A 14,762-nucleotide genomic window follows, 5' to 3' on the forward strand; every position below is an offset into this window, starting at 1 on the left:
ATGAAGAATAATTATGGGAATACATTTTAAAGTTTACATCATTTGCACTAAAAAATGACACAAGGTTATTGGTTAATATATTGGTTAACATTTGTCAAAAAGATATCTGAATGAGCAGCATGGTATGATGATAAAAGCATTGAGTCAGAAGATCTGTGTTCTTTTTCTAGTTTAGTCACCAATAGTATGTGGCCCTGGGTGAATGCCATCAATTCTCTAATTCTTAGTTTCTTCAATAAAATGGAATTTTCAGACTACATGCTCATTCAGGTATCATCCATCTCTAAAATCCTATAATGCAAATATAGTCAGATAGAATAGGTAAAAAGTAGTGGGTACATTTGGAAAGGGAACAAAAAAAGATCTTATAGAAGATAGATTTTTAGGTCTAGATATGCTTCTGCTACTACTTCTTTATCCTGGATTCTTTTATAGTCTTTTTTTAGTCTTAATCTTCTGCTAATGAAAAAGACAAAGAAATATTAAAATTTTTAAAGGGCATTAAATCTTACATAGTTTATTTTTTTTCACTGCTTCTATTTCCCCTTTGGAACTGAATCTCATTTAATTTGGAAAATTTCTGTTTATTTTCTAAACATATGACAATAAACTAACCAAAATAAGAAGAAAGAAAATACTGTGTTAAAATGCAAATACAAATTACTACAAGGAATCTTTTTTCCCCATCTCCCTCCATTCTCATGCCCCAATCTTTAAAAAAATCAAATTATTCCCAAAAGAAAAATGATGAAATACTCAAATAGTATTTTTTCTTTTTCAAATAAATTTCTATATTTTGAAATGTCAATATTTATGTACAGAAATCTATTTTGAATCCCTTACCAGGCTTGACAAAATATGCAATAAACTCCAAGTTGACTAAAGAATTTTCCTTCTTTAGCAATAAGAAATAGTTAATTTTGTGTCCTACTCCATATGGAAAGAGATACTGAGAAATTATGAATTCAGATGAAAATCGGTCATGACAACTATATAGATTCTGCTTTTCTTTTCTGGTATGACTGTAGAAATTAACAGATGTTAAATACAATTCATTATTATCAGACCACAAATATTTTCTGAACCAATTCACAACAACATATGCATGCTCACAAGAGTTTTGATATTTTTCTGGCAAGAAAACTACAACTGTTGGTAATATAAATTTACCTAATGCTATGCAATTTCTTTTTCTTTAAATATCTGTATAATAAAAATTAATGACAAATAAGTAGCACCAAACAAAAGTAATATAAATGGCTCCATTTCCTTGAAAGTCATCTTCATTTGGTTAAAATATATCTTACCTAGTATTGTCCAGCTAACAATCTGGTTAATTTGAGGCAGACCTTGTTTCTGAAGAAGACTACTATGAGTACTGTTCACAATATATGTGGAAATAAGTATACCCACCATCTGGAAACAAATAAAAAAATAAAAAAGACCAATTAATAAAATAAACACTTCATCAAAATTACTTGAAGTATTACTTTATTATATATGATTGCTTTTTATAAATTGATTCAAGTAAAAAAAAAAAAAACAAGGTAGGATAACAGGAAACGATATTTATTTTTTAATTCATATGTAAAAGATACCATCTTTTATGTCTGTGTTACCCTATAAACACATAAAGCTAATATTTACAATGATAATCAGATTTTCAGCACTATTTTTAAAGCTTTCCAATGATTTTTTTTCTCATGAAATATGAGTTCTTAATACTTGGGAAAGACCAAGACATAATCTTCTTTGATTATACTATAGCTTGTACTCCACAAAATATGATAGAAATATTCCTCTACCCATTTTTACTAAAAATATAACCCTAAACCTGTAAATTTTAGTACTTTGGCCCACAATGTATTTAGGTAGCTAAGAAAAGCTATTGACGATATAAATGTGGCTACTACTTAAGAATATTCTCTTTTCAGCACTGTTCCCATGTTATATATGGTACATAATTCTACCTTTATCTTTACAGATCTTTACAATATCTTTACAAAGATCTTCATTCTATATTTTTACGTACAGTTTAAAAACTGATTATATACCTACACAGAAGCCATAGACAATTGTGTATAATATATAGAAAGGAGATGGGTTTTGCAGGTAATTGTTTGGTGTAAAAGCTAGATGTCAATTTCATTGGTATGATGTAAAACGTAAGCCCCTTTAGGGTAAGAGCTATTTTTATTTTTGTCTTTCCATTTTCAGCAACTAAGCATATTGCCTTAGATAGAATAGGTATCTACTATTCACTAAAATAAATTAAATAGAATTAAGCAAAATTATTCTTTCAGGATTCCTTGATGCAATGTCATCTCTGAGCTTTCCTTCCTCTTTCCTTTCTTCCTCCTTCATAATTCAGTCTAGAAGAAAGAGAACATCAGTGAAAGCTTTGGAGTATGGTGGAGGATTGTGATTATGTGATACAGTCTGATGTGTAGTTAAGAATATTCACCTAGAAACAAAAAAGGAAGGATATAAGGTATATTGTTATGGAAAAATAATTTTTGGATATGGGTTAATTATAAGGAGAAACTGAGATGATTCTACATTTTAAGGCCTGGATGTCTTGGTGAATATGTGTAAAATAAAGGAGAAAGAAGTAGACAGAGGAGAAAAAGGTAATGGAGAGTTCACATTTATCATACAGTTTTTTTAAGGTCAAACTAAAGAAATTCAGAAAGAGTAGTAAGGTTTGTTTGCGAGGTGGGGGGAGGGCAGGTAGAATGATGAATAAATGTGTTAGACAAATAGTGTTTGAGAAGGTAGGAAGATTTCCATGGGGAAAACAACTATTGAAAGTTGGAAATGCAAACCTAAATCACCAGAAAGCATTAAGGGCAAATTTAGACTATCTTTCTCACCGCATCACTACTCAAACCCTAATATAATTTCCTAGAAAGTAAGAAGAATGATTCTCAAATTTTGCCCCCTCCACTCCAAATTTTTTTTGTCATACTTGCTATCTTTTTCATATGTGGTTATCCTTTTTTATAAGAATAATAGGCTATGTCTATTTAGGGGAAAGAGAATATCCACTTGGCAAGATTTACAGAATAGATATTGGAGAAAGAAAAGACTAGAGGTATGGAGATCAAGTAAGCAGTTATAATATAATCTAGTGTAGATGAGGGCCTAAATTTGGATATAGGTGAATAAAGTACAACTATGTGAATAGAAAGAAAAGGATCAATATGAGAAATATCATGGCTCTGCTAATTTCAAGCTTCACTGCTTCAAATAAATTTTTTAATATTTCCTTATATGCTTAAGATTGAGCATTTTCAGCAATATTTCAATATATTTTTAAAAAAACATACTTTATCCAGGCATTTTCCATTTGTTGAACATATAGGTTGTTTTCCAATAGCTTGCTACCACGTATAAAGGAACTATCAATCTTTTTCATGCAGGGTCTTTTCTCTGCCCTTTTCCCCTACCCATATGATATTGTCAAGATAGAATCCTAGAAATGGAATTTCTAGCATAAAATATATAATAAGTTTTGTGACTCACAGGATTTAATGCTGTATTACTTTCTAAAACATTTGTACTAGTCTACAATATGTAAACAAATGATTAAAGTCCCTGCTTCTCCATATCCTCAGCAATATTTAAATTCATACAAGGTATCCGCCATAATGCAGTTCTTAGAGAAGTTTTAAATTATTAGACATATATAATGCATACACAAATTATATGCATTGCACATATGTCTAAGCCATACACCTATGTGTATACATATTATATATATAATACATTACATACATAATCCAATTATATTTACGTATACACACACACAAACACACACATATATATATGTAAATATATATATATATACATACATACACACATACATGCACACGTAATATCTTAAAACTATAATTAGATTCTGGCAATTCTCTCCTTTTGCTATTGTAGTGGATATAAAATAATATATAATAATGCTAAGTTGATTTTTATTTCTATTATGTTTACAGAATTTGAATATTTTTTTCAGGTAGTAATTCAATAAATATTTATTAAGAATATACTTTGTGCCAGGCAATGTGATAAGCTTAGGGATAAAAAATAAGGAGGGCATTCCTTGCTTTCAAGGAGCTTATTATCTAAAAGGGAAAGACAACACACAAAAAAGGAGCCGAAGAGGAACAGATCCATAGAGAGTAATCCATAGAGAGTATCTAGAGAGTTCTGTGGAGCAGAAATCAAGCAGAGCTACAGATGAAAAATTCAATGAGTTTCAAAGTCCATGGTCTGACCTCTATAAAGGAAGGCTCTCAAGTGGAGTTTATTGCTCTACCCTCTACCCCCAATTGTCAACAGTATGGATTTCTTTCTATATAAAGTGTTTTCTTGTGTTCCTTGACCATTGCTCGAAGGGAGAGAATATATTAATGCTTTTATAGAAAGTGGAGTATTTTATTCAATACATTTGCTTTAAATATTTTCCACTTTCAATCTGTTTCTTCTTTTTAGAAGAATTGTTGCTGAAAAGGCAGCAACAGGCATATGTTTTAAGGACAAAAACATAAAGACAATGTAACCAATAAAGGAAATATGAACAAAAGATGTACATATAAATGGATATGATAAGATAAATCTTATCTTAATGATGAGTCAAAAGATTAAATTATAAAAAACAATAAAGGGAGGATATAAGTAATTACAAAACACAGCAAGATTTCTGAGATAGTTAAAATGGTCTTTAGTAGAAAATTTATAGAAAAGGATTACCTTTCGTCTTTGTGTAATCAGATCCAAATTTAGTTGTGAGTAAACAAAGAGAAAAAATATTAATAACAAAAGTAGAAGAATTTAGTTCTGTACCTATTAAAGGTGCTTTAGAAACAGCTCAATAAATGTACTAGAGAGTTATTGAAGTTTCAGAAAAATGTGAAAAAATAGATGGATGCTGGTGGATGTCATTTTTCAGTAAAGAATATTAAAAAAATCAGATTAGAAGTATCAGGAATAGAGAGCACTATGTTAATTGATTGATAGATAAAATCTCTAAAATGCTGACATAGAGTAACCCAAAGTTTACCTCATCCAGCAATATGGATGCCAAGTTTGAAACTTTGATATTGGATATACTCTTGCAAATAGAAATGATGGAGAAGCAATTCTTTTAAAAAGCAGAAGTTTGAATTGTGCAAAACTACTGATTGATTGCAGAAAACAAAATCTACTCAAATACAGTAGAAATCACCTAAAATTGTTAAGTCATTTATGCTGCAGAATTGAATATATATCATAAGGAAATATAATTCTTCAATGATGTCAAAAAATGTAATTCTTTTCTGTTGAAAAATACAGAACTAAGCAGTGAATGACATGCAAATTTGCCAAAAAGTGAGAGTTTAACAAGTAATTTATTCTTGAAGGCAAGTAATGAATTATAGATCACTAAGTGTTTATATGTAATAAGTGGGTGACAAAGTTCCTAAGTCATATCAAGTATAAGGATCATTAAAAACAAAACGATTAGAAATTTGAGGGGAATATTCTTTGAAAATAACAGAGAAATAATTAGAGACATTAGTAGACAGGGGGCTACATCTGGAATCAGGAAGGTATGAGTTCAAATGTAACTTCTGATATTTATCAACTGTGTGACTAGTTGAGTCATTTAACCTCTGACTCAATTTCCTCAACTGTGAAATGGGGATAATGACAGTATCTAATCCTAAGAACTGTTGTAAGAATAAAACAAGATAATATATGTAGAGTGCTTAGTGTAGTACCTGACACTGCCTTATCCCTCACAACCAGATAATCTACAAGACTAAATGTAAGGAAAGGAAAATACTTATTAAATTTGGGCACCTCAAGTAACAATTAATACTAAGGTGTAGAATAAAGGAGAGAAGGTGATTATTAAGCTATACTCTTATCTGAACCCTATGGATTAAAATAATTATATAAGTAAATATAGAACCTGGAATCTGCCATTGGTGAATTTGTGTTTGATTGTTTTGGGGATTTTTTTGAAGGAGGGGCAGTTCTTTTTGTATTGTGGTGCTATGGCAATAAGTACAGAAGAATGAAGGAAGTAACATTGGGCTGTTAAAAACAAAACAATACAAAATAGGTAGTATAACATACCCTGAGCTAACAAAAAGAGAAAAAAATAATGTAACAAGATGTGATGAAGGAGAAAGAAAAATTTTAATAAATATTACTAGGATGAATTCACTAATTCTAGTTAGAAAACAAAATCTAATCATTTGTTTCTTATATATCTAAAACATAAGGCCTCATGCAAATTCTAAATAAAGAACTAGAATAAAATTCAACACTAGTTGAATCAAAAAAAGCAAAAGTTACAATCATAATGTCTTAGATGACAAAAACAAAGGTAGACACCATTAAGAGGGCTAAGAAGAAAAACTATATTATGATTAAAGTCAAGGTGGAAAATTAATAATAGTATTGAATACTAGAATCAAATGTCATAACAAGAAAAGTCTTCTAAGTAAGACTAACTAAAAAGGGAAAAGATTTAAAGAGGAAGACACAAATACTGGGCAAGTATAATATTCCTATTAATAGCTTGAGAAATTCAACAGAAAGATAAAAAAGAAGTTACACATCTGAACAAAATATCATAAAAAGTAAATTGCATTGACTTACATGAAACTTCAGAAAGCTAATTAGGGATTATATGTATTTTTTAGGCTTCTATAAAATTTATGCCAAAAAAATTATGTGTCAGATAAAAAAAGAACTCAAATACATGTGAAAAGGCAGCAACAGACATATGTTTTAAGGACAAAAACATAAAGACAATGTAACCAATAAAGGAAATATGAACAAAAGATGTACATATAAATGGATATGATAAGATAAATCTTATCTTAATGATGAGTCAAAAGATTAAATTATAAAAAATAAAGGGAGGATATAAGTAATTACAAAACACAGCAAGATTTTTGAGATAGTTAAAATAGTCTTTAGTAGAAAATTTATATCTTTGAACACTTGAAACTAACAAATAAATGTGATTTTTGTAGGGATAACTCCAAAACTGAATCAGGTCCATTTAAGTCTGGATTTTCAGCTTATGGGACACAGGTCACCAAAAGCCAACCAAACAAAAAACCCTGACCTTACTTAATTCTTATACCAATAATAATAATTACTCATTTCAGTGGTCATTTTTATATGCTCTCCTTTCTAATCAAAGTTGCCTGCTAACTGTTCTCCATACACAACATTCTAGTCATCCATTTTGCAATCTTTATATAATCATTCCCCATGACAAGAATGTTCTCCCTTTCTTCACATTCTCTTCTTAGAATCTCTGCCTTCATGTGAACAATTTTCAGATGATGAAATTGAAACTATTACCACTCATATGAAAGTGTTCCAAATCACTATTGATCAGAGAAATGCAAATTAAGACAACTCTGAGAACCTCTACACACCTGTCAGATTGGCTAAGATGACAGGAAAAAATAATGATGAATGTTGGAGGGGATGCGGGAAAACTGGGACACTGATGTATTGTTGGTAGAGTTGTGAACAAATCCAACCATTCTGGAGAGCAATCTGGAATTATGCCCAAAAAGTTATCACACTGAGCATACCCTTTGACCCAGCAGTGCTACTACTGGGCTTATACCCCAAAGAGATACTAAAGAAGGGAAAGGGACCAGTATGTGCCAAAATGTTTGTGGCAGCCCTCTTTGTAGTGGCTAGAAACTGGAAAATGAATGGATGCCCATCAATTGGAGAATGGTTGGGTAAATTGTGGTATATGAATGTTATGGAATATGATTGTTCCGTAAGAAATGACCAGCTAGGATGAATACAGAGAGACTTGGAGAGACTTACATGAACTGATGCTAAGTGAAATGAGCAGAACCAAGAGATCATTATATACTTCAACAATAATACTGTGTGAAGATGTATTCTGATGGAAGTGGATTTCTTTGAAAAAGAGAAGATCTAACTCAGTTTCAATTGATCAATGATAGACAGAAGCAGCTACACCCAAAGAAAGAACACTGGGAAATGAATGTAAACTGTTTGCATTTTTGTTTTTCTTCCCGGGTTATTTTTACCTTCTGAATCCAGTTCTCCCTGTGCAACAAGAAAACTGTTTGATTCTGCACATATATATTGTATCTAGGATATACTGCGACATATTTAACATATATGGGATTGGTTGCCATCTAGGGGAAGGGGTGGAGGGAGAGAGGGGAAAAATTGTTACAGAAGTGAGTGGAAGGGATAATGTTGTAAAAAATTACTCTGGCATGGTTCTGTCAATAAAAAGTTATTATAATTAAAAAAAAAAAAAAAGAATCTCTGCCTTCCTTCAAAGAACAGGGCAGGTGACATAGCTTCCATAAGGCTTTCCCTGATATCGTCTATTATGAATGCCTTTACTTTGATTAGTTTATATGCACTTTATTTTTACTTAGCTATCTGTACATTTTATTGCTCAACAATATACACAAGGGCAGGGATTGTTTTGCTTATTGCTTATATACATATTTGTTAGCACTCTACATGATAGACTTTAATAAATGTTAATTGATATTGCTGAACTGAAAGGAAAAAAAGGGGGGACTTGTGAACTGAGTTTTGTATTTTTAAAAAAGTTTTTTCAAAATCCTAGGAAAACAACAAATTAACACTGTGCAAACAAGAATAAGAACTTTTAGAATTCAAGATGAATTGGCTAGAACCACAATTTTAAAAAAGTGAACTAAAAGCAAATCAAAGGGTTAACTATTTTAAGACAAAAAACATTAATCTTACCCCCCCAAAAAGGGAGAAACCCAAATTAACAAATAAAAAAGAATATATACCTAACTTATAAAAATGAAGAAAACCAATATTCCAATGACATACCAAAATAACTGAAAAATTTATAGGAAATGGATGCAATCAATAACAAAAACAAAAATTCAAAATAAGAAATAGATAACCTATATAATCTTATCTGGAAAGAAGTTAATCAAGCCCCAAATGATTTATCTTATGAAAAAAAATCTCCAAATCTAGATGGACTAAGCTAAAAAGCCTGCTTCATTATATTTGACTCAAACCTTGACTAAAGACAAATACTAAAAAAAAGAATTTGAGTAAAAATCTTAGTTCATTTATGTATTAATAATCATCATCCATGGTATTTTTTTTTTAAAATTTTTAAAGAGTGGAAAGGAAAACAAAGACAGAATAGTTAACACTGCTTTATCACTTCTAAAAATCCCTGACCTATGTTTTTGTTAACTCATTTAAATAAATCTTCAAAAAAGTCCATGGGTTTCATATTATTATATAATATTAGATTATATTTATTTATTTAGTTTAGAGGCATTTGGTGTTAAGTGACTTGCCCAGGGTCACACAGTTAGGAAGTGTTAAGTATCTGAGGCCAGATTTGAACTGAGGACTTCCTGACTTCCAGGATGGTGCTTTACTTACTGTACCACCTAGCTACCCCATATTATTATATTTTAATAGTAAGCAAAAGGTAGTAATAAAGATACAAATAAATATATTTCATAAAGTCAAAATGATTTCATTTTCACTTTACATAAAAAATTAGCACTTTTTAACCATCTTGAAATATCAAAGGGCCTTTTATAGTGCAATAAATGCCAAAGAGCACTGAAATCTTCCCTGAGCTCATCCCAGTCGGCTCACTACCAATATTTCATAAAGTCAAAATGATTTCATTTTCACTTTACATAAAAAATTAGCACTTTTTAACCATCTTGAAATATCAAAGGGCCTTTTATAGTGCAATAAATGCCAAAGAGCACTGAAATCTTCCCTGAGCTCATCAGAGTCGGCTCACTACCAGTATCCCAACACATGGCCCATAGGCCAGAAGGCACAAGCATCATGAATTGTTATGATCTTCCTTTCCTTATTTTATCCCCTGCTTTCTAGTTCTTAAAGTTGAACAAGCCTCCTAGCTAAAAGCTGACTCTTGATATGTACTCTCATTAGCAATAATTATGAAACCTCTATTTCATTCCAACCCTTAAATTCATTACCCTCTTTCTAACAGTCATAGTTCAGCGATGGAGCCATTCCACCATTTGGATGAAAGGAGTAGACAATTATATAACGTTCTAGGTGGGACACTGGATTTTTATATTCTATTTTGTTATCACACCTTAAAGTGCACTAGGTCTTACCATCCAACACTGTTATTGCACTTTCCAGATCCCCATGAAAATCTGCTCATCTACCCTAAAGACTTCTGAATATTTCTATATGCTCTGATGCCGTAAGGTCTCCCAGGGCTTCCATCTCTCTTCCCCCCCTCCTATGTGGTATGTGTTTTCTCCAATATTTGAAATGTAAGTAAATTTAAAGAATATTTAGAGTGAGAAAAAAGTTTTGGGTGATTATCTCAAAGTGAGTAATTATATCTAGACTATTTCCAATGAACACTTGAGTGGAGAAATATTTCATGACAATTAAGATGACATATAAAGCTTTATTTTATTTAATAAAATGCATTTGCTTTTTAAAAGCAATTTCTAACACTAAAGGGAATTATATTTCCTTATTGATTTCTGTTATACCAGAGATGTTTTCAAAGCTGGATAGAAATTTACCCAAAAAAGATCAGAATATTTCTGTGACATAAAAACTCAGTATTGTCTAACCCAGTGATGAAGCCTTCAAAACAATAAAATGTGATCTTATAAAACATTATGAGAGGCAATGCCCAGAATTAGGGATACAACAGTCCTATTGTATTCTGATCTGATGGCAACAGAGAATAGTTCTAAGAACAATGGGTGGCAAAGTAGCTATTTTAAGTCTGATAAAAAAGGAAAAACTTCCTAACCAGTAGACCTACCTAAAAAATTGAATGAGCTACTTACTTTAGGAAGATCTGAAGTTAATTTCCTTGGAGGTCTTCAACCAAAGACTAGAAAGTCCCATATACTGAATACATTGTAGAGGAAATACAGGCTGGACTAGGAGGCCTCTGACATCTCTTCTAGCTCAGAGATTTTGTAAAGAAAGAAAGGAAGGAAAGATGGAGAGAGAGAGAGACAGAGACAGAGAGACAGAGAGAGAGACAGAAACAGAGACAGAGACAGAGAGAGAACATGGAAGGAGAGAAGGGAGGGGAAGAGAGGAAGAGAGAAAGAAAGAAGGAAGGAAGGAAGGAAAGAAAGAACGGAAGAAAGAAAGAAAAAGAGAAAAAAGAAATAAAGAAAAGAAGGAAGGGAGGCAGGGAGGGAGGAAGGAAGAGAGGGAAATAGGGAAAGAGGAAGGGAGGAAGGGAGAGAGGGAGGGAGGGAGGGAGGGAGAAAAAAAGAACAAAAGAAAAGAAAGAGAGAAACAATTGAAATTTGCCTCTTACTTCCATCCATGGCTCTCATGTTTGAGTTTTTTGAGGAGCAGAGTCTCTAAAAGCTCTAGTTAGAAAATGCTAACTTTTAACAAATTATGTCTATTTTAACACTGTTAGAGGAAGAGAAGTTGTTTTTGTCTTAAGAAAGACAGTAATGATTGTAAGGGCAGAGATAAAATCCTGATTGTAGCAATAGGTCTGAGGTAACTGACAGATTAATTGTGCCAATCTTATATTTGCTTATACAATTAATTTAAATTACTATAAAGAAATAAATATGCCAAAGGGAAAAAAATGTTCCCCAAATTTATAAATCTCTGTTGATGAATTACTTCTTTGGCTTCCCTATAAGGTAGAAGATAAGTAGGAATAAACAAGGAAACCATGCATTTAGACATTAAGGTTAATATCTACTGTAATATTAGCATAATATCAACTCCTAGGGAATTAACCTCAGAACCACAACACTTGGGTCCCACCTACCTCTTAGGCATCTTGACTGTAATCCCAGGAAAATAATTTATTTCTCAATATCCTAAGCAATCCTCTAAAATTTGTATACTGAAGAGAAGGTGCCAATATATTATTAGAGGGAGTTATTATTTTTTTTTTTTTGATCTGAGAAGTTCCTTATAACAATGAAATTCTAGCTCCATTCCCCAGCCCTATCAATTCCTAAGAACCATAATGAATGCAGGCTTTAGGGTAAGCCAACCCCCAAATATCTTAGCATATGTTCCTCCTTCATATTACGGATATTCCTCTTCAACACTTTGTAACCTAGTTCATAGATATTTATGCAAAACAATTTTCTCACCACCAAGAAACTTCAGAAGCTAGTGGGGAAAAAAGCAGCTGGCAGTTGTTGCTATGGCAGCAAAGGTAAGATTTATTCTGTCTTCAATTCTTTATATTTGAGGTGAGCACTGAAAGGGGAGACAGGTGTTTAGTAAAGAGAGAAAGAGACAGGTTGGAAGAAGTAAATGAATAGCTGGTAACCCCAGAAAGCCAGGCCTAGAAACCACTGAAGCAGAGAGAGGGCAAGAAAATAGTTGGGGTGGAGAGAAGGTAGTAGGAGAAAAGGATGGGAAACAGAATTCATACTTTTTAACACAAGACAAAAGGGACAATGAAATTATTCAGCATGAAGTATTACACTGAATATAAAAAGATAATTAGAGATAGTATCAAAGTGTCATCACAGCTTGGGGAGAACATGCTGCACTATAACCAGTTGACACTGCAAATTAAAATTTCCTGAATCCTGAGGGCTTCCAGTACTGTGAAAGTATACTTGTAGGTATCTAAATGCACGTACAAAAAAATAGGTATGTGCAATTATATGAGGTATCTTAATCATATGACCTCTATAGCTCTATATACCTTAATTATGATAGATACTTAGAGAGGCAACATGTGGCATAGTGGGTAAGGCAAGAGACTTGAGTGGGGTGTTTTTCTTCTTTATAATATAAGATGAAGATTCTCTCAGCAGGTTTCTTGGGGAGGTTTTCTGGAGGCAGCCTTAGTTTCAGCTAAAAGTAATAATTACTTCAAATGCAGCCAGGTGATAAAAGTTCAGATCTTTATTTTTTATCTCTTTCCTTGGGCCCGGTTAGCTCAGAGGCCTCTCTCTGCCTGGCTCCAAGAGATCTTGCAGATTGTCCCTTGCTTCTGCCTCTGCTTTCTTCAGCCTCCAGCCAGCACCTCCTGGCCTGGGGCTGGGCAGTTTTCTGGAAAGCCTTTCAGACCAGCTTGGTCTCAGTGGGGGAAGTACAGAAACCCAGTCACCAAAGTGGTGTGAGATGAAGTGAATCTGGTTGCGTCTCCGAGAGAGGGCTTCTCCTGAAGTGACTTGACCCTCCTGTCTCAATGTTTTCAGCTGAACTCTTCGAGAGAGCCTCTGTTTCTTATATATGATCTCTTCTGAGAGAGTGGGATTATGGGTTTCTCCCAGAGTGCTCTCTGGCCCTGAGAGCTTCAAGGGAGGTGTGAATTCGGATATCTCATACTAAACCCTGAAATCTCCCAAACGCGTGAACTCCAATGAGTACTTAAATACTTCTTGCTCATATGAGCTCTCTAAAAGTATAAACACAAGCATTGTTTCTATCAGTTATACTTAGTACCTTGTTTCAAGTTCTTGCCCATAACATCTCCTTCTAGGATCAGATCAATCATACTGAACCATGCTAAATTAGATAATTATTGTCTTTATCAACTCTAACGACTTAACACTTTGTAAAGATTCCAACACTTGAGTTTAAATTCTACTTAGGATAACTTGATGGTACTCTTAAAAAAGTCATTTAAACTCTCTGTGCCAGAATTTCCTTATCTGCAAAATGGATTAGACTGATGGCCTCTAAGGTCCCTTATAGCTCTAAATCTATTACCTATGATCTATATTGTTTTTCAACATTTTATGATTATTGGGAATTTGAAAGTTTTACTTGACACACATATAATTTGACGCATGAGTCACTTATATGGCACAGTAGTGCCAGGTCTGAAGTCAAGAAGACTTCTCTTGTTGAGGTCAAATTCAGCCTCAGATACTTACAAGATATGCATTCAAGTCATTTAACCCTGTTTGCCTCAGTTTCCTCATCTATAAAATGAGTTGGAAAAAGAAATGGCAAACTACACCAGTATCTTTGCCAAGAAAACCCCAACTGGGGTCACAAGGGATTGGACATGACTGAAAAATAACTAAAAAACAACAAAAGTCACACATTAATGACACAGGCATGGTAAGCTAAAATTATGATATGACAGTTATTGTTATTAAATGAGGCAACTGCCAGCAACTATTTCCCTTTCCCTACAACCAACAACTACAAAGAGATACTTGTTATTTCACCTGTTATTCATAATATACTTACTAGGTTATTTACTCCAGTAGATACTTCTTTTCTCTACCTAAATATGAGATTGGAGAAATATTCAACTTTTTGGAAACTTTATTTAATGTAGTTTGAAGGATACAAGCTTGGAGGAGAGAAAAGAATAGATGCTTACTTTTACCCTGATTCCCCTTCTCAAGCATCTCCCTGTCTTGCTGCCCCCATCTCCAGCACAGAATACAGGTTCTGACCTTTTATAAAACCTGACTCTGGCTGATCAGCATTTTCCTCACCTAGCTATTCTCAGGTTCCCCGTGCCAATTACCCCATAGATGTTCTGGTCTCTAAGTGCTGGAACAAGAATTATATGGCTTAGGATGGAGAATAAAAGGAAACGGAAGGGTAACTTACTAAAACCCACAGGATAAGAGAAATAGAGGAAAACTATGACAATGAAGTAACTATGCCAAGAGTAAAACTATCCTAAGAGACAACAGTGTCACTATACTTCTTGGGGAGAAGAAATATGCAAAACTATAAGTTAAATTTTGCTGAATCCTGAAGGT

General features: G+C 32.9%; 1 protein-coding gene across 4 annotated transcripts in view; it reads right to left on the minus strand.

Annotated features, from left to right (window-relative positions):
* The window catches only part of PIGN (phosphatidylinositol glycan anchor biosynthesis class N), a 194,825-nt gene that overhangs the window by 37,819 nt on the left and 142,244 nt on the right, over positions 1-14,762 (minus strand). For all 4 annotated transcript variants that reach the window (XR_004230913.1, XM_031946172.1, XM_031946173.1 and 1 more), the window contains one exon: positions 1,308-1,416. Coding sequence is in view for 3 of the 4 variants with exons in the window: in XM_031946172.1 (XP_031802032.1) it covers positions 1,308-1,416 (109 nt within the window). In the remaining variant the exon portion in view is untranslated. The remainder of the gene's footprint in view (positions 1-1,307; positions 1,417-14,762) is intronic.

This window comes from Sarcophilus harrisii, chromosome 1, assembly GCF_902635505.1.
Source record: "Sarcophilus harrisii chromosome 1, mSarHar1.11, whole genome shotgun sequence".
Classification (NCBI taxonomy): Eukaryota; Metazoa; Chordata; class Mammalia; order Dasyuromorphia; family Dasyuridae; genus Sarcophilus; species Sarcophilus harrisii.